The 27,544-nt window shown below is 35.1% G+C and overlaps 1 protein-coding gene across 1 annotated transcript in view; it reads left to right on the top strand.

Annotated features, from left to right (window-relative positions):
- The window catches only part of LOC110455892 (multiple epidermal growth factor-like domains protein 10), a 50,834-nt gene that overhangs the window by 6,088 nt on the left and 17,202 nt on the right, over positions 1–27,544 (top strand). Inside the window, exons 2-4 of the mRNA XM_021506316.1 lie at positions 975–1,175; positions 9,308–9,550; positions 18,698–18,790. Of these exons, the coding sequence (XP_021361991.1) occupies positions 975–1,175; positions 9,308–9,550; positions 18,698–18,790 (537 nt within the window). The remainder of the gene's footprint in view (positions 1–974; positions 1,176–9,307; positions 9,551–18,697; positions 18,791–27,544) is intronic.

Genomic DNA, 27,544 nt, shown 5'->3' with positions numbered 1-27,544 from the left:
GAGGACCCCACGGCTAAATGTTTTGAACATGCGAATTCAATTTAATCTGTTGACACAATATATCTTTGATAATGCGTTTGTGAGTCGCTCGGTAATGAAGCTTATCTTATAACTGTAACTAGAGAATGAGTGCTGAGCAAAGAGAACAATAGCTTATATTATATCATCCTTGATGTTATATCCTTTCGAGTCTTAAACTGAAAGGTTCGAATTAATGATGCAACAATTTATATCATTTCAAAATCCAAAATGAAATTGAATTGGCTTTCAATAAACCACTATGAAGCCATTTCATGTGATAAATCAATCACATTGGTAATACAGCAATCTCTCCTTATTTAGAAAAAAACCCCAGAAAATCTGGAAAATGTATTTAATTTGAAATGTATTTCCTATAGTTTTACACGTTTTACACCCAATCGACTTTGTTATGAAATCTTGAATTAGTGAACAGGTAAAAATAAATATACAATTCGATGACATCAATTTAAAGATGATATCACAAATTGGTATTATATCAGAAACAGAATTCAAATCTTTTAAAATCGGTTGACTGAAAGTTATCCAATACAGTTTTTCCCTGTTAGCTCGAAAATACTTTTAGACGAAATGTCACTTACGACCTTTTAACATGACGTCGAAATAAACTATCAAAGGAACAGTATGAGGAAAAGAAAGATATGCACATAGATCCTTAAGATTTACATTAAGAATAAGACCTAGGTTTCTTCTGCTCTTTGAACAAGACCTACATGTACCATGTAAATATAGGTAAAATTCAAATAATGCCATATCTTCAAAGCAAGATCTGGGGTAGTGTTTTTTATTTACGAGTTAACTACTCCTATGTTATATTTTTGATAAGATTTCCAAAAAAAAAATGAAATCAATCGACAGGTAGATTTCAAATAAAAAAAAAATAGAATCAAAATGTGTAAAATATTCTAAAATTGTATTCTACTATATTCTTGCAGTAAACATCGCCTCTGGTAAAGCCACTAACCAAAGTTCTGTCCTCAATAACTGGGATAGCTCTAAAGCCGTAGACGGATGTGTCCAGACATCTATAATCTCCGACTGCTGTACACACACGGCGGTAGGTCAGACCGAGGCTTGGTGGCAGGTAGATCTACAGACACAGTCCGTCATAGACACCGTGACTATTACATACATAGGTAAGATTCTGTGGACGGTATCTTATATATAGATCTAGAGGTAAGATTTCTGGATGACAACTTGTTAAGGTATTTGTTCGGAGGTATGAAGTATTGGTAGGTTTAATAACATCACATATAATTTGAACTGTTTATTTTCTAGCAATTGTGGAGAAACGTATATGCAACTATATTAATATATTTTGTTGGCTCGGATTTTAATGTGGGAGCAAATTGGGATACCCGGATAAAACCAACATGGGCAGGCGGGTGACCCCGGTTTTTTCATCTACCATCACTAGCGCTCCAACACTTGGTCGATGGTTCGAGGCCTATTTATTCATTTTTTTTTATTTATTTCAATCCGACAGGCCATAAAGCCCACATACGGGTTGATGATAAAAAAACAGATCACAATAAATTACATATTAGTCCATAATATCACTGACCAAATGTAAAATCATCAAATAATTCATGCATGCTACATAAAATAAACATACTATGTGTAATGAATTCAAATCTAATCTGTTTTATTTCTGGTTTAAACGTTTTTAGTGATCCGCTAAAAATCCTATCTGACTGAAAATCGGGGAAGCTAAAGAAAACTTAGAGATTAAAATTAAAAGTAGATGGCATTCATACGCCAAGGTCTTTTACACTCGTTAATGTTTCAATTCCCATTGTGTACTTATACTCTATTGACATTTTTTTTATTTGTAAAAATAATTTGACAACATTTCTTTACATTCACTGACAATTTCCAGTCAACACACCATTTGTACACATCTTGCTGTAGAGGCTGAATTACAGTCTGAAGCTTCTCCTAATACTTTGAATATTTTTAGAATCATCTGCGAATAACAAGGATTTGAAAACACTACCATAGATGGAAGGTCATTGATAAACATAATAAACAGTTTTGGTCCAAATATTGAACCCTGGGTGCATCGGAAGTAACATTACACCAACCGGAAGTAACCCCATTTACTGTTACACGTTGAAGTCTGTAGCCCGTGAACCATTTTAACAGATTACCATTAACACCATATGACGACAGTTTGTGTACTAATACTTGATTATTAACTCAGTTAAAAGCTTTAGTGAATTATGTGCATATGGCATGAAGGTTTGTTATGGTTGACCATTTTGTCATAAAACCATGTTGTGCATGAGCTGTCAGTGGGTCAATAAAATCAGAAAATGTTTCCTTTACAAGTTTTTCAACAACTTTCATTAGATAGACACTGGTCTATAGTTGGAAACGTCATTCCTTTTACCAGGCTTAACAAATGATATATTTTTAGAATAAAGGGGAATGTAACGTCTATTAAAGAAAGGTTGAAAATATCACAAAGCGGTATACACATTTCATTTGCACAATTTTTGAAATAATTCCAGAAATGTTAATGATAATTATATACAACAATTATATATCGCCATATATGATTTGTTAAATTACTCTAAAGCGCTTTACAACACATATATAAAAGTATTAGTTATAAGTGAGAAACAAAAATGGCTTACAATTACCTTTATACATTAAGCAAGAAGATAATCATCGCTATGTGCACATAAATGAATAAGTAAAGTGTGGTATGTAAATGACGTCTGTGAAAAAGAGTCTAAAATGCAGACGTGAAGAGGTCGGTTATAAACAGCCGGATGCAGCTGATGTTCCTGATCTGGTGGTAACAGGATTTTGCAATAGCCTTCACTAGTTTCTCCATGTTCAGTGAACTATCAAAGTATACCCCTGGGTTTGTAACAGCTGGAACAATCTCAATAGTTCTGGCACCGACCATGAGCTGGAGAGCCATTGTGTGCTGACACCATTGGGAAAAGACTTTTAGTTTCGCTTTTTACCTGATTAAGTTTTAGAATGTTGGCGCTCATCTAGGTACTGATGTCTTTCAGACAAGCCTCCAGGTTTTCTGATATTGTATCCGAACTGTCCTGTGATTTGATGACCACGTAAATTTGTGTGTCATCCAACAATGATAGCGAAGGTTATGGCGACGACAAATCTCTCCGATCGGTTTGGAATACGGGCACTATTTTCGTGGTCCTACATAACACCGACCCTTGAGGAACCCCGAAACTTAGTACTTTGTCATGTGAGGTGATAGATCCAATGGCAACACACTCGTCGTTTACTCAGATTTGAAATACCAGAAATCGAACAGTTCACTATTTAGTTCATCTTCGTGGAGCCAAGATTCTGTGAAAGCTATTATGTCGTAATCTGAAGTGCAAAAATTTGAGTTCAGTAAGTCTAATTTATTTACAACATGCCTGATCATTTTGGTAACAGTACAGTTGTGGGATCGTACAACGTTACACGATGTGCGGTGTGCGCACGATGTGTGCAAGATGTGTGCACGGTGTGTGCACGATGTGCGAACGATAAACAGCTGGACGATCATTGATTGCGCACATCTATGCGCACGATGGACGAACGTTGTGCGATAACAATCGTGGTTGGTGTAAATTGAGGAATGCCTTAACAATAAATGCGGTTTCGTGTTAAACATATAAACTTGATTTTTACGTATGTTTCTATATTCTAGCTACATCTATAAGCCTATCTTTCTGTCTATACATTCTTATATTTAGAAATTGTGTTTTCGGTGTTTTTAAACAACTTTTATCGACACATGTAAAATTACAACACAGTCCCGTATACAGGTAAACATAACCACTTTGTACATGTACCTGGACCGTTGTTTTCCCCCGCTCAGGGCACTTACGTAGCTCGTCGGGTAAGGCCAGGGATGTGAAAACCCAGGTAAAGGGAAGCCATAGGGAAACGAATGCAAATAACAGATATTATCCATTGCGGTCATACGGTATCGCATATCAGCTCTATGTGTCAGGCACAGGTCAGGTAAAACTCCGGTCAATCATCAAATTATTAATTATTTACCTGCTCTGTTACTGTGGAGCCAAACCCATTATTGACAGCCTAACGGTCGCTGTAATACTGTGTAACACGCATGGTAAAAGTGTACATACTCTTGATTATTGTGATGAGAAATTACAGTAATATATACAGTGTACATTATTGCATACGATCTTTCCGTATTTTTGCCATTCCGTAATATTGATCTACACATTGAACCAAATCGCACAGTTGTGCGGAGAGAAGTGCACAACGGGGCGAACGATTGTTAAATCGCACAGTTGTGCGCACTATGTGTGGACGATGTGCGGACGGTGTGTGAACGATGCATGCACGGCGTGCGCACGCTATTTTTGGTACGTTGTGCAGTCACACAACTGTAAGTCATACTTGTGGGACCAACGTTAATCTTTATATTTCCGCTAAGCAAGAGAGCGAGACAAATAAGAGTGTCCGATGCGAGTTGTTTTGAGGACTTCTTATGTTCGATGGCCTGTCTCTAGGTACATGTACGTATTAATTGTATCTTTCGAACAACACATCAAGTCCAAAATCTGTATATCCATTGTGCAGTTCAATAATGAAACGACTTGATATATCTAGAAGCCAAGACGAAGAATTACTCCACTCCCAATGACTGATCAACGTCGTGGACACCACAATGACAATATACACAACAGAGCGGCACACAACATGACCATCACGGTCGCCATCTTGAACTCACTTTTTCTACGTATGACAGTCACCATGTACTTGCTGCAGGTCGGTGTTTTTTCTCCCGGTACTCCGATTTTCCTTATGCGTCCGTTAACAACCATAGCCGTTGATACATCATGTAGGACATTAAATACAAACACACCAAACAAAGCCTAATCGTATCACGTCCGATCGAGAAATCGAACCACGACCCTATTGGTGAAAGGCAGGGTTGCTTTCCACTACAAAAGTCGACCATTCGTGTGAATAACATAAGATATTGAATTGGTTTAAACATATAATCAATTCAATGACAGCAGTACGTATATCCTCATAGTTTGACAAACTGAATCAGTTATCGTTATTGTGTGTGCACGTGCGTGTGTTTGTTGAATTGGAATGTTGATAACACACTTCTTTATCTGTAGTTAACAATTCATCCTTTCCACGCAGGTTTATTGTATAACATTTTACGGGAAGTGACATATTTGGAGAACAGCACGCTCTTTATTAGAAAATTGACAGTTAGGAAGGCTACAAAGGCTACACTTTAATGAATATCTCAACTGGTTAAAGTAGTTAAGAACAGCTGATTAAATTTCGTTTAATAGCGTCTGTATCATGTGTGTGCCAAAAGTTCTAACTGTTGTAAAGAGAGGGGGTTGTCCATTGGAATTCAGGACGTACAACAGGCATCCACCGTCAAATTGATGATGAGTATGCTTTTTTGGTGACAGAAAAGAGTGGGGCCTCACATTGGAATTTTGTCTTTTTCTGCTTTTGCTTCAAATTCCTACTCCATCTTCTACACTGCCCCCTACGCGGCTGCACATATAAGAGTCATGCTATTTCTGAAATATAATTGGAACAAATTGATTATATCCTTAGTTAACGATGTTGATATGATCTTGGGTTGGAGGTGTGTGGATCAAATGGTGGTACATGCCCATCACCTATTTCTCTATGACGTCACATTTTTCATCTTGCTCTTTTCTGCGCAAAATGATGGGTTTTTTTTAATTGGCAAATGGTGTATCGATTGCCATATTTTTATCAATACCATCCAGTACTATGTGAATAGTTTCCACAGAAACAAAAAAATGTAGATAAAAATCTCATATTGCAGTATCTTAGCTGGAAATTTGAGTTCGTTTAAAGAAAATGATATTTTGATTTTTGAAAACTTAAAAAATCAATTTAAAACGTTTACGATCAAACATTCTTATTACACCCAACATTGTCTTGCCTCCGAATCAAAAGTGTTATAGAGATTACTTTGTCGGCTTTGTCATCATGGTTCGCACAACTCGTTAACTATGTTAAGTCTTGAAGGAATACTTGCATTTCATGTGTTGATGTATTTCTGCAATTTATGGAGCATTCAGCCACACTCATAAAGTAGAAATGGTAATAATCTAATCACCATTAGCCAGCCTCTATTCATTACATTTTTCCTCGGTGAGATAATAAATTTGCCCCACTTGATACATGTACATGCAAAACTAATGTTTGTCACAGATTCACAGTGTGACGATATAACTTTTAATATAGACTCTGTATATTAATAACATTTTTTAGTCACCCCTGGGGGAACCCCAGCGGGGACTATTAATTTTGGTTTCAGTCCCAGATTTTGACCTCCACTGTTTCAGCTTTCGTGTGTTTGCTTCTGTCGCTAATTACAAGCTTTTGGATAACTCCAATATCGATTTTAGGAATAGATCTAACATACAACCAAAAGGGGTTCCGAATTTCAAACTAAAGATGTTCCGAATATGAATCAGTCACCTTTGAGGTTCCCGAAGGGGTAGACTGTTATATTATATGTTGCTATTGATTGATTGAGATGTTTATGTCTGACCAATGACTATATTGGTAAAATTTCTTTTTAAACCAAATTAAATTTTGGAATAAAAAGTTCAGGTAGAAAAGCTCCATAACGTCTCTTTTTCTTTATCATCTATTCACGCAACGACAAAAGAAAACGTCACCTAGCGAAAGGGCTTGATTTGACATGCCGGGTTTGTGTTTGCCGCCGGCACACTACATTAAAGCATTCGCGCAATTTGGCGGACACAAACAACATTTTGTATCGCTTTGCATTTCTCTGCAGTCCGGCGAAACTTCTAATCGAACGACAGGTGCCGAACATGCGGGATTTAAGGGACATTCGTAATCAGTAGGAAGGTGCCGCCTTCCCGGCGGTAAACGGCACGCCTGAATCAAGTTCGTCCAAAGTAAAAAGTTTACGACATTTATGGAAATTGTTTTATTTTTTTAATTTACATACCATTTTCAGCCGTCACATTATAATTTCAAATGGTGATATGTTATAAATAAATGCGCCATCATTCAAACAAATATTTCATCAACATTCATATCCCGCCTGACAACGTTTACAACTTTAGGACACTTTACAACATAACACGTTACGGCAGAACTTGAGATGGAAAACCGGAAGAGTGCAGGGTCATGTAAGGTAAGTAGAACATTGCCATACTCAGAATTTATAATAAAAGCGCTCGACACCGTTTAATGTTATCGTTTCTGCGGTGTGGTGGCAGTGGTGACCTCGAGGTACCGGCAAAACATGGTATTGACATTGTATTCATTTTGAGCAAGATAAAAAGTGTATTAAGCAAAACTGCATATTTATGCATGTTTTTTAATCGGTGATTAATTCTTATGTTTTCCGGACGAAGTTCCGGTAATGTTGGTGTCAGTTTACAGACGATGGCAAAACGTCTAAAATATCTTTGTGTTGTGTCCAGCAGGTCACATAGTAACGAGATAAAGCTTGATAAAATGGCTGCGCGGAAATATATATAACGGGCGGAAACCAATGACTAGACGATATTGACAGTTTTACAAACAAATAATTTTTACTGATAATATGGAGTTAAATAACCACGAAAACAAAACCAGTACAAACTAGTGATAGGGATTGGAAGTTCCTTAATTATCAGCCTTTAGTTTTGGTGAAAATGATTTGCTCCAATATGCATGTGCAGTTCTCTTATATCATTTTTTTTTTCATTTTAACAGATGAACTATCTTATCCTGGCACTTTGGCATGTTTGAATGTGGGATGCCTTGAAATTGGGATGAAGAAGGCCAGTGAATGTCACAGAAATTTAAAAAAAAAAAGAAATTATTTGCAGTGTTTGTGTTTTATGGTCATAAAACATGGAACATTTTCTTCAAATAAATCAACCACATGCTTTCTTATTATATCCTAATAGGTTGGCATGGTTACCTAAACAGCGTGTATGCATACCTGGTCATTGTTAGACCATTTTGATTGACAGGTGGAAATATGTCAGTTGTAGCTTGGTCAATGATTTATTATACTGAAATAATCATACAGGAGATGGGGTGACTTTCATGTCATTTTGACATATTTCTAGTTTCTGTGAAATATTGAAAAATATTCATTCTGCAAAATAACATAGTTTTCATCAGCGAAAATATCATTTTTGCTGATTTGACCATTTAAAACACTGATTACAATCTACCATGGGGTAAATTACAAGTGGCTCATCTGGTCAAAGTCGGATTAGCTAAACGATACACAGGCCTCGCGAAAATCCGTTTGAGTCATCAGCCCATCCTATTGCCCAGAATAAGCATCTGTTACCTATCACGGGGGAATTATTCTCTAGGGGAAACACAACGTTAAATTCCACACTTAATTTTCATTTTTATTACAACAAGCAGACTATGCAGATCAGCAACTCTAACTCTCTGTGAAATGAAACACGGTGCCAGCGTCTCCAAGTCCCAAGATAGGCTAAACGATTGACAGAAAGTAAAAGAGTACCAAGGTCATAAGTTTAACTTACATAGGTGGTGTTGATATGTTATCCTCAGGATAAGTGGTGACAAAAAACTCTGCATTTGCCATACTCCCAGCCATTTTAGATTCGGCGCTTAGATACCACGGGACTTTTCCTACATAATTAAATTATGAAAGAAATTTGGCATACTTTATTAAAATAATTCAATTATGATAGTAATATCGATACAGGTACTTTATAAAAATTATGATTTTAGATACATGCTAAACTAACTTAAGTAACTCAAGAAATTTAGTTATGACTTTTTAATGTGTGTCTTTTTTTTTGCAGAGAAGACTATATTTTTGTCGCGTAGGGCTGTGTAGACATTCTAGTGGTTACATGATCCAGATCAAGTAATGCCAGCTTGATGTGTCGTTTTGCGTTCCGGGGTAGATTTCCGTAAAACTATGTAATACACACAATATGTCACAGTGTCTTCCGTAATATCAAATACATGTTTATATTTAATTTACGCTGTGCACTCGTGAAAGATATCATAATATTAGCCACAATCGTGACAAATATTTGGTATTACTGAAAACACTGTTAGATATCCTCTATATTCCACTTGTTGATACAGAAAGTGAATGATTATATGCATTACGTTTAACCACCGATGCTTGTTTTGGCATGGATATATGAAGCTGAATATAAGGGTTGTTGTTGGTGGCCGATACTCTGAAACTGAATTACGGTATATATTGTATTATTTATTGTAGATCAGAACACACTAAACAGACTCGCCGGATACGAGATATACCTGTCTAATACACAAGACTGGACATCAGGAACAAGGTGTCACAAGGACACCACTGCTGACTTGGGGTCCATGTCTGCGATACAGAACGTCCAATGTCCAGGTGTCGCCCGGTATCTGACCATCTACAATGACCGTCGAGTAAAAGCAAAAGTGTGGTACTCGAATAATGCTATACTGGAACTGTGTGAGGTACAAGTTTATGGTGAGTTAACACATGTATATCATAGAACTGTACTATGGATATCACAAACATATCATCTAATGTCGTAATTAATTTACAGTTTTGACTGATAATGTAATGCAATGTTTTGTTTTATGTAATTCTTATTGAATATGTTGACATTTTTTTGCATAACTTAATACTTGTGGATAGATAAAAAAGAAAACCTTTTTTTAGTAAATGTTAGCTAGTCTACGCATGAAGACCGAATGAAACACTGAACTTTTTTATCGATTTTTTATAGAAACACTGTATGTTGTATAACCGCATTGCAACCTGTTGTTATATTGCGTACAAAACATCAGATTAAAGTAGTTCTCACTAGAAATACATCGTAATAAAATGTAAATAGACGGTACAGTGACTAGTTTATTATTAATACCGCCTCAACTTTAACTTCCCCTCAAGGTTTGACAATATATCAGCTATGCTGATGACATTTCTTTTTTATGATTCTGATTATAACAACAGTAAGGGTGAAATTTAATGAAAGTCTATAATTACACATGCAAATACAAAATATATATGCATATAAAAGCAACGCCATGGTATTTAGAAATGATGAAAGAAATTCGTAACGCATGAGTGTTGTAAAAAGCAAGGTATCGGCTTTCCATGTATGCACAGCTGATGTTATTGAACATATACAACTTAAATTTGATAAAAAATTGTGTAATTTGTAAAATGTACTTACCTAAACAACTTTAATTGTGATGAATTGGTCATCGTTTACTATAAATCATTATGTAGTTATGTTACGAAGAAAAGAACTACTGTTGCCTAATGTTTGTTTTTTTGTTTTTTTACATGTAGCGAGTATGTAGTAACGAAGTGTTCAAACTCTCATTAGAAATAAAGCAGTTGTCACTCTTGTTCCCTTGTAGAGGGAGTGTCCTTCGATTTAAAAACAACAGTTGAACTTCTTAGGTAAACAATTAAATGATAAATGAAACACTTTTCATTTTTAGTAAAAAAAAAAATGATAAAACATTATCATTTATCTTTTGTTTCGTTGGAAATCAACTGTGGTTTTTAACAATTTAATAGATATTTTTGTCCAATATTGTAGGTAGTAGGGATTAAACGTACCTAGTTCTTATAAAGCCAGGTTTTATGTCAATTTTTACTTTAACGAATATTTGCCATATTGTGACCTTCTTAACATACATATAAACAGCCTTAACAAAATATAAAGTTTCTTCTTCATATTTTTAGTGTTAAGATAGTACATTGGCACAAACCAACCCCTATTTTGTCTTTTTAAATTTCCATTTTTTATCTAAGCATTTATAACACTTGACTATTTCATTGATAAATGTATAAAGACGTTGTTTGGGACAAAGAACATGTGTGCCTGTTGAATACATTTTTAAATATCGCATTCAATTTATAACGATGAACCTGATTTGTTGAACAATATCAGTGAACTGATATGGACGATTTCCATTCCAAATTAATCCTGAACATATATTTTTTCCAAGAACATTGTGATAGTTCAGGACCTACAAACATTTTACATTTGTAATGTTTCATTACATTGTAACACCAGGAGTATCTTCTTATATTTATTGACCTTGTGCAATTTTTGTTATAGTTTTATTGTTTGTTCATTAAGGATCGATGAAAAGATAATATTTTAAGCCGCTATTTTCTGATGTAGATACATGTACATTAGCAATGTCTATATCACAACGATTATGAAAGAAGATTTTTTAACTCTTNTTCCGAACGGAAAATTTTTTTTTTTTTTTTTTTTTTTTTACAAGACAAGACAAAACACATGTGATAAATGATTGCCTAGTACATAATTGTTCATAAATATTATAACAAAGGTGTCTGTAAAGTTTTAAATAGTCTTGTAATCATTTTTTTACACTTCTCATCATCATCATTTATCAACATCATCAGCATCTGTCATCAACATCACAATCACCATCATCCTGACATTATTCTTAACATCATTATCTTTATAACTTTTATCATCGTCCTCATCATCATCTCGACATAATTCTTAACATCATCCTCATCATCATTATCCTTATCGTGTGACATCATCATTATATTCATCAACATTTTGACATAATTCTTAACATCATCATCTGACAGCATCATTATCATTATCATCATCATCATCATCATCATCATCATCATCATCATCATCATCAGACATCATATAAGATATTATTCTTAACATTATTATCATTATCATACGACATCATTTGACATCATCTAGTCTTGTAATCATTTTTTTACACTTCTCATCATCATCATTTATCAACATCATCATCATCTGTCATCATCATCACAATCCCCATCATTCTGACATTATTCTTAACATCATCGTCTTCATCACTATCATCTTACATCATCATCATCATCCTGACATAATTATTAACATCATCATCATCATCTAACCCCATCCTCCTTACCCTCCTCCTCCTCCCCCTCCTCCTCCTCCTCCTCCTCCTCCTCCTCCTCCTCCTCCTCCTCAGCATCATCATCATCATCATCATCATCATCATCATCATCATCAGACATCAGACATCATCATCATGATCATCATATAAGATATTATTCTAAATATTATCATTTAACATCATCAACATTGTCATCATCATCATCATCATCTGATATTATTCTTAACATTATCCTCGGACATCATCATCATAATTGTCTTTCATCATCCTCATCATCATCAGCCATCATTATCCTATGTCATCAATTTCATCTGATATCATAAGCAGACATTTAAAAATTGCCAATGCCATGTTAAATTGTATATTCATAAGGACAGATACAATGGGACACTGATGCAAAAACAATATCTATAAATATATGACATCAAACACACAAGAGCAAAACCAAAAAAAACTGAAACAGAAAACCCCCCCAAAAAACCGACAAAACATTACAGGGGATGGGGGAGCAATCCTAGGTCATTTTATTTTTACTTAAGCCTGGCGAATTAAAACGTATGAAAAATTTGATGATTATTATTACAGTATGAAGATGTTAAATACAATAGATGTATATATGTATAGAAAAACTATATAGAACAAATATGTCATATTAAGTCATATTATAACTGCATCCAGTTATCTTTTTGATGGTTTAACTCATCCTTATTTATTAATTTATTCTGTTTAGACACAAGGATCTTTTGTGCTTTTATTTCAAATTCCATATGTTTTTTGGAACTGGTCAGATTAAAGTCTATTTCTAGGCATTTATTTTTATATATGTATTGTTTTATAAGTAGTATTATGATGTTTTCTATATAAAACTTTGTATGTTTATATGTATGTTTACTTTTTCGCAATCCCATAGCATATGAACTATTGTTTTAGGGTGAATTTTACAGAAAGTGCAAAGGTTATTTTGTGATTTGCCATTTTGAATAAAAATGTGTTTTTAGTGAGGATTCTCTGATTTATTCTCTACTGTAGTCACTGTAGTTTGGAGTTGGTGGTGGTTTTCAAAGGACATTCATATATGTTTGCGATGTTTCTTCATCTTTATTATCATTTAAGATCCATTTTCTTTGAGCAGTAGGTTTAACATTATTTTTAATTGATATTGAATATATGTCTTGTGCTCCTTTACTATTTGTAAGTATTAACTTAAGATTGATAGGTATATTTGGAAAAATAACTGTTTTTTCTGAAGTAAAAAAGTGCTGATTTTTTCTTATAAAATGCACAGCATTCATTCGGCCTTGCTATGTCAAAAAATTAGTATTTTTGTTACTTTTTTCTTGAAATTCTTCAAAATGGTAGAGTGATCCATCCTGTTGAATAATGTTTTACACAAATTGTACTCTTTTTAAACCATGACTTTTTGAATGTAAATTTTCTGTAAATTTTAATTTCACTATTTGTTTATTTTTTTATCAAATATTTTATTTCCCCCAGCCAAATATTATATATATATATAATACTGATATGGGTCAAAGAAGTAATATAGACGGTTAAATCCCACATAACACTGGATCCTAAAACTGATAAGTATATACAGATATGTATAAATAAATCGATAGGAACTGCCAGGGTTAGGGAGTCCTGAATTCAGTCCCCTAAACAATATGGTGTCATCACACAGGAGGACTCTCATTCATTTTTCTCTGCTAATTTTATCTAAATTCAAATATTTCAATTTCATAACATTTTTTCATCAATAAAACATTCAGAAATTTGATTGGGAAATAAAACATTTGTACATAGAGTATTGGACATCTACAGAACAAGAACATACTACCACATTTCACACACAGCACACACATCCAGACGTGTTTACATATGCATCAGTATCATAATCACTAAACATAAACAAAACGTTCATACACACACATATAAATACGTACATAACATACACTCCTACGACCTACATACGTTTATACATACATGCATACACATGCACGTACATACACACTAACATCAGAAAGTATGCATGCACTTACATACGTACACATGCATGTAAATACAAACATACATGCCTATTATTGCATGTATCCATATAAGCACCAGAAAACATGCACTCTACTAACCCGTATTGTGTTTGTTTTTGGAGAGAGAAATATCAATCAACAAGAAAGCAAATTGTAGTATACAAAAAAATCTCAAAATAAATCCTTCCATTCCTCCATCTTTAATCAAATGTTTCATTGTATACATTTTTTACTGATAAAGCTTTCTCAATAATATATCTGAATGCAAGAAACTCATTCAAACCATTTAAACTTAACTTCTGTTTTTTTTCTGGAAACAGAATATATATAATATTTTGTATACAAAATAATATAGTTAATGGGCATAGGAGCATTTTCAGTAATTCCAAAAAGTATTGATTCCAACTTAAAATCAATGATTTTCCTTATTCTGCTAAATAATCTTTCTTTTAAATCTTGCCATAGCTTTAAGGACTGTGGAAATTTCCTGTATAGATGTTCTGTAGTTTCTATTTGTATTTTACACATATTACAGATATTGTCATTTGACATCCCAATAGTATTTAAATAGTTTTTAATTGGGAGGATACAATTTTGTAATCTGTATTGAAACCATTGCAGTGTTGTGTCTTTTGTAATTTTAAAGACAATACTATATGAACTTTTCCAATCTATATATTTAAAATATGTTTTTAATATCCATTTTCTTTCAGCTGTATTTACTAATTTAATTTTACTATTTAATATGTTATACATGTCTTTACAACCTTTTTTTTTTCTTTATGATAATATAAATATGACTTGGTATGAAGGGCCTCTCAAAAGTTGTTTCTGCAGTTAAGTTATAATTCAATTGTTTACAACATTGTCTAATAGACTGGCATATACTATGATAAATCAAGAAGTTTCCTGAGTTTATATTGTATTTCAGTTTAAAATTTACAAAAGTTAAAAAAACATTATTTTGCTCTAATAGATAACAAACATTTTTAACACCCCGATCAAACCATTTTCAAACAAAAAAATACTTTTCGCCAATACCAAAAGGTGGGTTATACCAGATTGGGATAGTTAAGAACTGCTTAATAGATTTTACTTGTGTTTCTTCTGAAACATTTACCCATGCCTTAAAAAACATCCGTCCAAAACATATTACTAGTCTTACATTTTTTGATAAAATCAATTCCCATATCCGATATATTTTCTACTGGAAAGTGCTCTGCTTCAAAAATATGTATCCAGTTTTTCCCATTATTTTTCAGTAATCTTTGTATCCAAGTGGACTTATGAAATTATTGATGGTAATCATTTTAAGGCCTCCACTTTCATACTTTTGGATTATAGTATTTCGTTTAATTTTGTCAACAGGAGATTGCCAAATGAAGTTAAAAAATATTGTGTTCAGCTGCTGAATAAAAGTGCTGGTTGGTGTAGGAATTGCAATGAACAGATGATTAAGTTTTGGTATAATTATTGATTTCAATACTACAATATGACCAATAGGGGATAAAATACTACGTGACCATTGGGTTATACTGTTATTTACATTTTTTAAGGCTTTCACATAATTCAAGCTTATAATCTCTTCTAAGATAACTGAAAAATGAATACCTAGCAAATCAAATTTTGTTTCCGCCCATTTTGTTTTCGATCTATGATGGTAGACATCTGCGCTGAATTTCTTGCTGCCAATCCAAAAAACTTTTGTTTTATCATTATTAACTTTTAGACCTGACATTTTACCAAAACAATCTAAAGTATTTAAAGCTTCATTGAATGAGTTTCTAGATCCATCTAAAATTATTGAGTTATCATCTGCAAACTGTGAGAGTTTATAATCCTTATGTTTTATTTGTATACCTTTGATATTTTTATTGTTTTTGACCAAAATTGCTAACATTTCAGCTACTAGTAAGAACAGATAAGGGGAGACTGGATCACCTTGCCGACATCCTCTTTGTATATCAAAAAAAAAAAAAAATCAGACAGTATACAATTTTGTGTTATTGCAGAAAAAGTACTTTTATATAAAGTTTTGATCAATTTCATTATCAAACCACAGAGGGTTTTCACGTATATTGGTATTGAATATAATGCTAGAGATAATAGTATTGTACCATGCTTCTAAGACATTTTTCCAAAAGAGGTTACTACAATGTTTAGATTCTTCTTTCAATTTTCCAAGTCCACAGTTAGCTTATGTTTCTTTATCAAAATAAGTTTCTAAAATAATAGCCCAATTTCCTTCATCTTTATATACCCGTCTTATCCATGTTGTTTAAGAGCTGTTATAAAAGATTTTAAATGTATCATTTTTAGACCACCTTCTTCATAACTTTTAATTGTCACATCTCTCTTTATTTTATCTGGTTTACCATTCCTCAAAAAATTATACAGAAATTATTAATTTTCCTTATATGTTTCATCAGGATTTGGTAGAGCTATAAATAAATGGTTAAACTGTGATATAAGTAGTGTTTTAATAACTGATATTTTACCTATTGGTGTAAGTTCTCGTCTATTCCATGATGCTATAATAGATTTTAGTTTTATAACTTTTTTTATCAAAATTCAGTTTTGTAATTCTGTGTAAGCATAACCGAACGGAAGATCTTAATATGGAAGTCATATGGGTTCACATTTAATCGGGAAACAGAACCCAATACTGAAGATTCTTTTGATGCCCGGCTTAAATATGTGATAAAGAGACAACTCAATAAGATATTGCGAAAAGAAACCACAGCTCTTATTTTTTAAATTATGTATTTTTTCTAAGTTATCACTAAACTTGTGCTATATATACTGAACAAAAAAAGAAACAAAACAAAATTCCCCCTGCAGTAAACCTTAGCTGTAAGGGACTTAATGGAATATGTGGTCAGGTATTACATCAAGAACGATCTCCCTTCTCAACAAGCTACCCTAAAATCAGCCAAGCGTGACGTTGTCATTGTGTGACTTTGTGAGCTTCTTAAGTCCAAATCACGCGGCGTGATGAGGCAAAGCCAAAATTGTTCAAACAAATAATCTCAACGGATACTCTAAGTTCAGCCACATTAATTTTCCACGTTGGCATTTTGACTTCGCCATTGACTGAGATGCCACGCTTAACGCAAATTCAGAGGGGTAGAGCAATTGCGTTGTTGATGGATGGTCATAGCCAAACTGCTGTTGCACGGCAGTTTGGTGTTGGCCCGTGTACAATTAACCGTCTATGTAGACGTTTCCGTGCTACTGGGTTAGTTTCCGATCGTCCCAGGAGCGGTCGTCCGCTTGTAACGACCGCACGACAAGACAGGGCGATTTGATTATCGCACTTGCGCAACAGATTCAAGACTGCTGTAGAGACTGCGTCGTAGGTAGGCTTAGGTACTCATGGCAGACCCATTAGTTCTCAAACTGCCAGGAAGCGCTTGCGTGCCGAGAGAATCATTGCGCGACGACCTTATGTCGGGCCACCTCTGACACCACGGAGGCGGCAAGTGCGTCTTGACTGGATACGCAGACATGGCCCGAATAGGTTTGGGATGCGTCGATGGAGGCGTGTGATGTTCACCGACGAGTTAAGATTCTGTCTGTATCGCTCAGACGGAATAAAAGGGGTATATCGCAGACACGGTGGGCGTTTCGCCGACGCATGCGTGGTTGAACGCGATAGATTCGGTGGGGCTTCTGAAATGGTTTGGGGAGGCATCTCCCATGGAGTAAAATTCCCCCATAGTGGTCTTCGATCAAAACCTCAATGCCGTTCGATACAGAGGCCAGATCTTCCAACCACATGTCCTTCCACTTCTCAGACGTCATAACCTAATTTTCCAGCAAGACAATGTTCGACCGCATGTTGCCAGAGTCTGTCGTGATTTTCTCATGGCAAACAACGTTCAGCCTCTGGAATGGCCCCCGTATAGCCCCGACATGTCTCCCATTGAGCATCTGTGAGGTGAGCTGGACAGGCGTATTAGGAAACGTCAACCCCCCCCCCCCCCCCCCCCCAACTAACTGCGCCCAGTTGATCACAGCATTAACACAAGAATGGAACAACATTCCCTTAAGGCGAATAAATGTTCTCATGAATTCAATGCATAGGAGAATCCGTGCAGGGATTCGTGCAAAAGGTTCCCACTCCAGGTACTGAAGTGTCATTTTGTTTTTCGAGGGTATCCCACTTTAAGTAAGTGCTGATGACACGAGTAACGTCACACATACTTTTCTTCTACAGTATTGTAAAGAGTAGACTTGTCCCTTCATATTGTTATACAATTTTGTACAAATTTCCCAAAATATTATCGGCTTTTGATTGCATAATTTAATTGTGCGTTTCTTTTTTTTGTTCAGTATACACAGAATACTTTCAACATTCATATTACAACCTTATAAATAGAGAACGACAATGAAAAAGGCAATAATGAACGAATCACATGCTGACATAAACCGAAAGTTAAACATGAATTCACATTACGTCTGAAATTGCACAGCCAACTCAAATCTTCTCCCATGTTGTTAATAAAGTTAAGTATGTGATTGTAATACTTTCCACACGTACACATTCCGTTTGCTTTTATAATTTTATCCCTAATGAATAATTAATTCAAAGTAAAAAGATTGCTCCTGCTAAGTCTCAACACATAGTATTACCTATATTTAATGCTCAAATTTCATTGGTGGATATTGCATTTCTTTTCCAGGTTGTCCAGTTGCGAAGTATGGAAATGGAAATTGCAATAACGACTGCATGAACTGCATAAATAACACGTGTGACGCAACATCTGGTACATGTGGTACGTATCCTTGATCTATGTTATTTCCTACACATGAACAACAATGAGAACAGTAGAGCACATATGTTGTTGGGTATTTCTCACAAAAGAAATGCTTTAACGAATGTAGTTTTTCATGCAATTTTGACCCTGGTCGTTTTACGATATGGCATCCGTCTTTGTGAGTGGTATATTGACATAGTAACATTCATGTGACTTTGATGAACAAAACTATGTGTACTCATAATACACAAATTAAATACGTTTCTGCATTAAATTGGCAAATGTCAAAATGATGATTACCGGTATATCTCTGGCAATGTCTGTAAATGCTGGCTTGACAAAATTAATATATCAGTTAGGGAGACAATGATGATATCAACTGTACCGCAATTAATAACATATCAAGGTACATTTTGATACAAAACAGTAAGTTATAACATCGTGTGTATGTGATCTACTTGAAATTAAGCACACCGGAGTACTCAGCTAGTTTTTTGCCAAAAATGACACAAGACATTTACTGTTGTAATAGAGCATGTATTCAAATGCCAAGGTCTAATAGCATTAAGCAAAATGCCAAAAAACGTTTTTTAGATTGTATTTAAAAAAAAAAATATAGGTAAAATAGGTGTACTAGATATAAAATAATTGGCCACAAAAACTTGATGGAAGTTTTAACCAAACTCTATCAGGTTGGCCCACCCAGAGAACTACATGTGTGGAAAATGCTAATACTATTAAAATATGTGGTCAAAAATCTTATAAACCGAATGATATGCTACCTCAGACAGTCACGTCATTAAAGCATTGAACTGTTTTTGTATGGTTTTTATGATCTATTTGAATGACACAGCTTTGCCAGCAAACAACATAATGCGCATTATGATTTGTTTGCTTGCAAAGCTTTGTCATTCAAATAGATCATAAATACCATACCAAAACAGTTCAAAACTTATATTTACGTTTCCTCTGCCTCTTATGTTCTTTATAAACTTATAATTTATATTTAAAATTAAAAATGCCCGCCTTATCGACAGTCCACACAATTTCGTTCAATAGTTTGAACAGCGTATTGTCGCGTGCTGATTGGCAAACAAAGTACTAGTACTTTGAAATTTTAACAAACACTTCAATTTTATTCCACAATTCAGTATCAATACAATTTCGTATGATATGTCTATAGGGTGATTTAAGTTTATCAATAGAAATATGAGCTGAAAGTTAGATTTAAAATTGTTTCGATTTTTCCCCGGAACAAATTTCGCGCATGGAAACATACAGTGAACACCGTAAATCCGACCTTGCCCTCCACGAGGGAGTTATGTTTGGAAGTTAATTCGAACTTTTCTCTTTGATCATTTTGTGAAGAATCCAGGCGTGAATTTATTTGTTGATTGTATGGGAACCTGACAATAGTCGGTAGATTCTATAACAGACTCGTTATTTGACATGTCGTCAGAAACTGAGGAACCGTGGATGCGAGACGCGTGAAAGTGATAGCGTTTGAAGTGAGTGATCTTGCGACGGAGCACAGGTTCGTTACAAATGTCTGAGATGTTTATGTGTGCTGTGACTCATATCATTAGGTCTGTAACATATGTGTCAGTAGGTCTATATAATATGTGTATTTCAGACATTTGTAGCGAACCCCTGTTGATCAGTGCAGTGTAACAGACGATATTTCTGATAAATTGCGTGAGCGTTAAAATTGTTTCCATTGCGGCATTGGTGATTTCAACCGATGTGCATTTTGTACGATTTTGCAGACCTTGGTCTTGTTTTCGTTGTAATAAAAGTGTTTTTTATTTTATTTTTTATTTTGCACATAAATTTGCAATGACATTGTCAAATCTCACAATGCCCAGCGATATTTCAGTTGCCGTCATGTTTATTCATATTGGATATTGTAGTTTCGGTCAGTGTTGTATTAATACGCTAAGAATTGTGTCTCGTGATGCATGGTAATTAAAGCCCCATCAACGACACAGCTTTGAAAGAGGCTATATAGTGACAATGCCATGCAAATGTAAATATATCAGTTTAAAATCCTGCACACATCAAACTACCGCTTATGCACTTATATACATGTAAGTACCAAAGGAAACACGTATACAGAAAACATTGATATGCTGCACAATACATGTATATGCTAAGATTGCAAACATGGACACATATATTACAAAATCAACATTAGATATGACATTGACGGTCATGCAAACAAATGACCAAAAAACTTGTGAGGAAACAGAATATTGTATACAAAGTTCGTTGGTATGCCGCCCCAGATAGTCACATCAATTGTCATACTGGTTTTGTATACTATACTTTTGTAAACAGGTGGTCAGTAAATGTTTCTTTCAATGACAATATATAAAGAGATTAATATGCTGCTCCAGACAGTCATATCTGATGCGTATGCAAAAATAAAACATTGGTGGTCAATACACAGTTCTTTAAATAACAATATAAAACATAAAGAGGTTGATATGCCTCCTCAGAAAGTCATATAAAACCCACAAACAAGTAAAACCTAGTACCTTTATGAAGTATATATTTTTTTTCATGACAATACAGACTATTTGTATACACTACAATTAGACTGATATGCTGCCTCAGACAGTCATATCGTATGCAAAATTAAGTACTGGGTAATTACATAAGGTCTCAATTTAAATTTGTGTCAAGATTGAGTTCCTAATTGGTCCCCGAAAAAGCAGGTATATTTTCTTCCGTCAAAAACTGGAACACACAAATATCTGTTTACTGCATTGGAATTCCATCGTCCCATTAGACGTTTATGTGACTCGGGAATGTTGCACTGAAAATCAGCGGTCGCTGCACCAATTCGAAAACTGTGCGATTTATAAGAATCTGTATCCAGGCCTATGAAAGACAGCGCTTGGTGAAGTTGACTTGTAAAGTAAGCTTGTTAAACTGGTCCTCCGTTACCAAAGGAAAACAGCGGACCTGATAAATCACCTCTTAAAGCCAAGAAACGCGCCAAGGACTAACCGGGCAAATTGCTTTACATGTTTGCTTACTGATGTGCAAACTAGCCGGCCGTTGTGAAGTGTGATGTCTAAAATGTCTTAAAGTCATTACACTATGGTTTCCACAACGTTTGGAATTCACAATAGATATTTTGTCCCTTTGCAAAATGTTTTTATTGATGATTTGTTCTGATTTAGTTGTCAACTCCTCAATTCGCAAAAAGGCGAATAACTTAAGACAGAACATAGCATGTAACCTAATACGATCAAACCGACAAGATGTAGTATGACGCAATGATTGTATCAATTGCTGGAGTATGTGAGGCGCTACAGGAAGACGAATGTCAGTGGTACCCGACAGATTACGTAAAAACTTCAATGCCCTTTTGACAACAAAATTCTGGGTAAGAACTTGCAAACTGCAGATCATATGCATGTAAGATTAACCCGCAACATATGTGTTTATGGTGTTTGCAGATTGCTACTGACTATATAGCCATGCTATTTAAAGCACAATATCAGATACAGATACAGGCCAGCAGACATCACGAGTACCTTTGCATTCTGTGTAATATTTACAATAGGGCGAGCCTGCTTTGGCATGATACCTGTGCATTTTCCGATATGGCTGCAGACAAAATATCAGCTGCCGTATCCTTCAAACATGAAGAAGATAATGTGGTATTCCTGTCGGGTGAGGATCCATGCCTGGAGCCAAGGCCCTGAACTTGTGAACCTGCAAGCGCGAAAGAAGACCAGGTAACACATTCTGTATAGCAGGAATATATGAGGGGTGAAACACAATATTGTGCTTCAAACAGGTTAACACTAGTCTCCTGACTCATTTCATGACATGTGGATCTTTGGAGGAGGTTTTGTTTATGATTGCAACAACTGCCTCGTTGTCGAAGTAGAAAAGGATTGATTTGTTAACCAAACAGTGGCCCCATATCTCCATTGCAACAACAATAGGAAATAGCTCTTTAACTGTAATATTATATTGAGCCATGTTACAGCACTCCATGTTCCAACAAACACTTAGAACTAAAGACTGCACCGTAACCAAGGGAGCCTGAGGCTTCTGTAAACAATTGGAGTTTCTTAGATTCTAACCATCTGTCATCCAAAAAGATGGACTTTCCATTAACAGATTCTATGAAAATGCTCCATGCTTTAGGTTCTAGCCTTGCTTCTTTGTTCAAACGAATACGATAATGTAGTTTAGTAACTCCCTTTGTCAAATCTATCATACGATAGGAAACACCTACCAGGAAGTATGACCGAACAAGCAAAATTCATCAACCCAATGATGGATTGAAGTTATTTTAGAGTAATGCGTTTACGCTTTTTGTTTGTTTCCAACAAATGTTTGATTCTGTCTATCTTATTCATTTGTAACCGGGCTTCCATATTAATGGAGTCCAACCATTTGCCCAAAAAGGTGAGAACGTCACTAGGCCCTTCTGTCTTTTTCTTCCTTAATGGGGATTCCCAACACATTGCATAGATTAAGAAATTGTTGAAGTCCAGCGGAACAAAGAGAACTGTTTTGTGGCGCAAGAATAAGAAAATTATCTGGAACATGAAGCATATGGCCTACGGCAAACTTGTTAGGCGCAATCCATTGAAGGGCTGTACTGAACACCTCGAATATGGAACATGATATGGAACACCCATTGGTAAACATCAACATCTATCAAAATAATACCTTCCCTGCCATTTAATCCCTAACAATTCATGGTATAATGGGTGGACTGGTACATGTACTAGGCGTAATGCTGATGCAATGTCAGTTTTGGCCATGAGACAACCTTTACCTATTTTTTTTAATAATATTGATCGCATCGTCCACTGTGCTATATACAGAACACTATTGTCAGGGATAAAGTCATTGATAGATGCTCCCTCTGGATAAGACAAATGACGTATTAACCTAAACTCATCATCTTTTTTCGGAATCAGTCCTATTGGGGAACATTGCAGATGTGGCATAGGTGGGTCCAGAAATAGTCCAACTATACGCCTGAGCTCGAGTTCCTTTGAAGTTTTTGCAAGACAATATCTTTATTTTGATACGCAGACGCCAGCTTTCGACAAACTTGGAACTGGCGGGGCCATTGTTATAAATCCGAAATACTTCAGAAAACCCCTGTATTAAATATTGCGCCACAGATTGATCATATGTCTGCAGACATTTGTGCAAAAAGGAAACTTTGACTGGGGTTACTATGCCACAACTACTTTCGATTACTGGCCTGGGTAGGACCTGTAATGTTTGTTTTTGTGGATTGGGCTTTACATTTGGTGTGGGAATGGGGGTATCTTGCAGGCGAAACATGAATGGTTGAATGAGCAGCCGGCTACCCGGAACACTAGCGCTGTTTATGAAAGTGGTAACAGTATCCCAAAGGAACCTTATATCCGCTATGGGGATTGCCTGTTTGACGTTTGGCGTGAAACCTACTTGCGGGTTGGTACTTACGAAAGGGCTGGTTGTAGACGTGCTTGATGAATAATTAGCCATAATCCAGTACTCAATATGCAATTGACCGCAAGGGATATTTAAAGACTTCCTACCTTTCCTTACACGTTGGTCATACGTGAGCCAAGCAAAACCTTGGTTTTTGGCAGCCAAATCACTAAACTAACACATAGCTCATATTGTATTTGCCAAAAAACTTGTATGAGGACACCACCTGTACATGAAGAATGTGAAACAAAAATAACCAATGCAGGCACTAGTAACATGAAGAGCTATAAAATAGCCCTTAAAAGTTCTTTTTTGTTGTTAAATAAATGTAAAATGAATTGCATACCATCAGAGTGACCCATTGTACATCCATGCTGGGTATATATATGTCACAATATCCTGCTGTTGTTAATGATTTTCTTTTAATGCCGGTTTGTATTAACATACTGTTCAATATGTTCTCAGTCTCTTCATGACTGATACCAGTACTGCCCTGATGTTGTTATACTATTTTTCATTTTCCTGCTTGTTAAGATGTACCCCATCAGTATCATATACGGTAGCTTGACCAAAACTCGGTTAGACGGTGAAACATTACCCCGTCCATACCCCTGGTGTAGCAGTGCAGACGCGGAACCAGGCTTTGTCCAATGCATAACAGATAGAGCGCGAAGGGGGGAGCCGCCTGTGTAAAACTTGACACACAATAACTTATTTGCCTTATTTTATCGTAGGAATATTTAAGCGTGATGATCAGGTCTACAATGTTTTTAGATATACTATCCACTGTCACTTGTACATTGCATAAATCGTTTGAGGCCGTCTGTAAAATCAACCACTGCGACCCCCCTCCGACCGATTGTTTTTGTGCCAGCTCCGCCAAATCCCTCAAAACATACCATTAAATCGTCCCTTGAAAGTTTACAATTGTCGTCCACTATATCGATGCTAGTGTCCTTAAAAAACTGTTGCAATCTCCGAACGAATGTCCTAGAATCAATGCATGTGCAGGCATAATGTGTATGTAAACATTGAAGGTTTATAAACAAAAGTCAGCCTGGTTTTGGCGCGCTGGTCAAACCATGCATATAAATCCCAAAACACACAAATGCTTGATTACTTATGTCATCGGATAGCACGATATGGCAATACAACAGATCAAAACATATAAAACAATGAAAAATTGCGAGGCAAAATCGGGTGAATAGTTCAGAAAATGGCGATTGACGTCACGTGACTTCGTATTCCAATATAGTCATATGACACACTACTGAAAGTCTCAAGGGAGATAGTCCAATTATAATTAGATTACATATCCACCTCCAACCGAAACATTGAATACAAGCACATAAATAAACAGGTTGAAATCTGAAAACAGAAGTTAAAAAATATGTATTTGAACATATATACAAAGATATTTTTAGAAAATCATAGAAAATGTACATACTTATTTAACACATCAGAACAATTGTACTTTATTAATAATTGAAAAACCAAGCTGGAAAAATGTATATTGATGCATTGATAAGGTATGGTTTGTATTGCTGGACCACGATATCCAAACCGCACTCACAGATCTTCATGAAAGGCATGTATTTGTGTCAGCATACAAAACATGCATAACTTAAATATTTTCTGCAAACACTACACATTTCCTGCTGTTGAAAAGGCTTGCCTGATCACCAAATAAACCCTACCTATACATTTTCCAATGTTTCGAAAAACGAAATACAAGCTACCCACACTTCTGACTGGACAAACAATGTTTCTTGCATTATACTTCTCCACTCTCTAGCATTCCACATACCAAACATTAGGGACGCTCTTTTACTCCTATTGTGAAAGCTTTCGATATAAATATATATGCTTGTAGATCATTTTTTTTAGCGTATATGCCGAGCACAACAAAGGAAAATTAATCTTTGAATAGTTCACTGGCAAGATCGTTTTGCATATAGAAAATATTCTTATTGAAAGAAACAGTGTTTCGTACATTATTATACACGAATCTGAATTCATTGAAAAGCTTATCAGGACTGGTTACAATAAGCCTACTTTTAATTTTACATCTATATAATTATTTGACAGATGGGTTTTTTCTATGCTAGACCAATTCTGACATTACAGAGATACACATTATTGTGATAGTGGTTTTATCAGTAATCCAAAATACAAAGGTATTATGCTTTCACATGTTTTGTGTTGTTGTTGTTGAGTTTTATGTGTCGTTTGTCTGTGTGGGAAGTTATCTACTTAAATACCATAACTGACAAGAAATGGGGTCACCGTCAAGTACAGAATCACATAAGGGTGTGCTTTGGTAGTTTCTGGATAAAAGATCATGGCTAATTTTGAGATAATGTCTTTGAATGTCAAGGGGCTGTATTCCTGTAAAAGAAAAAGAGTTGATCTGTTTAGTTGAATAACAGCGAAGAAAAAATCAGTTGTGTTTTTGCAGGAAACGCATAGTTGTGAAGAAATTAAAACCCAGTCGGAAGACGAATGGGGTGGTAATGGTATTTTTAGTCATGGAAGTACATCAAGTGCAGGAGTAGCAATTTTTTTTGGATATGAAGCAGATATTTAGATACATAGTAAAAATATAGACTCAGAGGGAAGATACATTACATTAGAGATTTCAATTAATGGAACCAGGGTAATTTCTTTGAAATAATATATAGAAGAATCAGATTGATTTCAAATACTAAAATAATAATGGGAGGGGACTGGAATTTGGTACAGGATATGGGAAAAGATACATTATAGTATGCATGAGAGTCATAAACTAGCCAGAGAATTAATTGATAAGAGTATGGAAAAATTTGAATTATTTGATGTTTGGAGAATCCAAAATCCTGAGAAAAAAATGTACACTTGGCGCAGGAAAAATCGAATTAAACAAAGTCGGTTAGATTATTTTTTAGTTTCGCAAGGTATACTTAACATTGTTACAAACTCTAGTATCACACCCGGTTATAAGACTGACCATTCCTGTATATCACTAGCTTGCATCAATAAAGAAAATATGAAAGAAAAGAGGTATTGGAAATTTAACTAAAACTTATTAATTTATAGGAATTGGGTAGATTTAGAAAACCAATGCATAAGGGACACAATAAAAGAGTTCTTGATAGAAGGGGATTTAGATGCATTAGAGAACAAACAGTTAAGGGTAAATCACCAAATGATGTTTGAAATAATCAAAATGAAGATTAGAAGTATACCAATAGAATACTCAATTCAAATTTAAAAAAAAAAAAAAAAAAAAAAAGGATGATCTCTGAAAAAATACAAAACATTGAGAAATTAATG

Source organism: Mizuhopecten yessoensis, unplaced genomic scaffold (genome assembly GCF_002113885.1).
Source record: "Mizuhopecten yessoensis strain PY_sf001 unplaced genomic scaffold, ASM211388v2 scaffold8393, whole genome shotgun sequence".
In the NCBI taxonomy this organism is placed as follows: Eukaryota; Metazoa; Mollusca; class Bivalvia; order Pectinida; family Pectinidae; genus Mizuhopecten; species Mizuhopecten yessoensis.
This window is presented reverse-complemented; position numbering and strand designations above follow the sequence as displayed.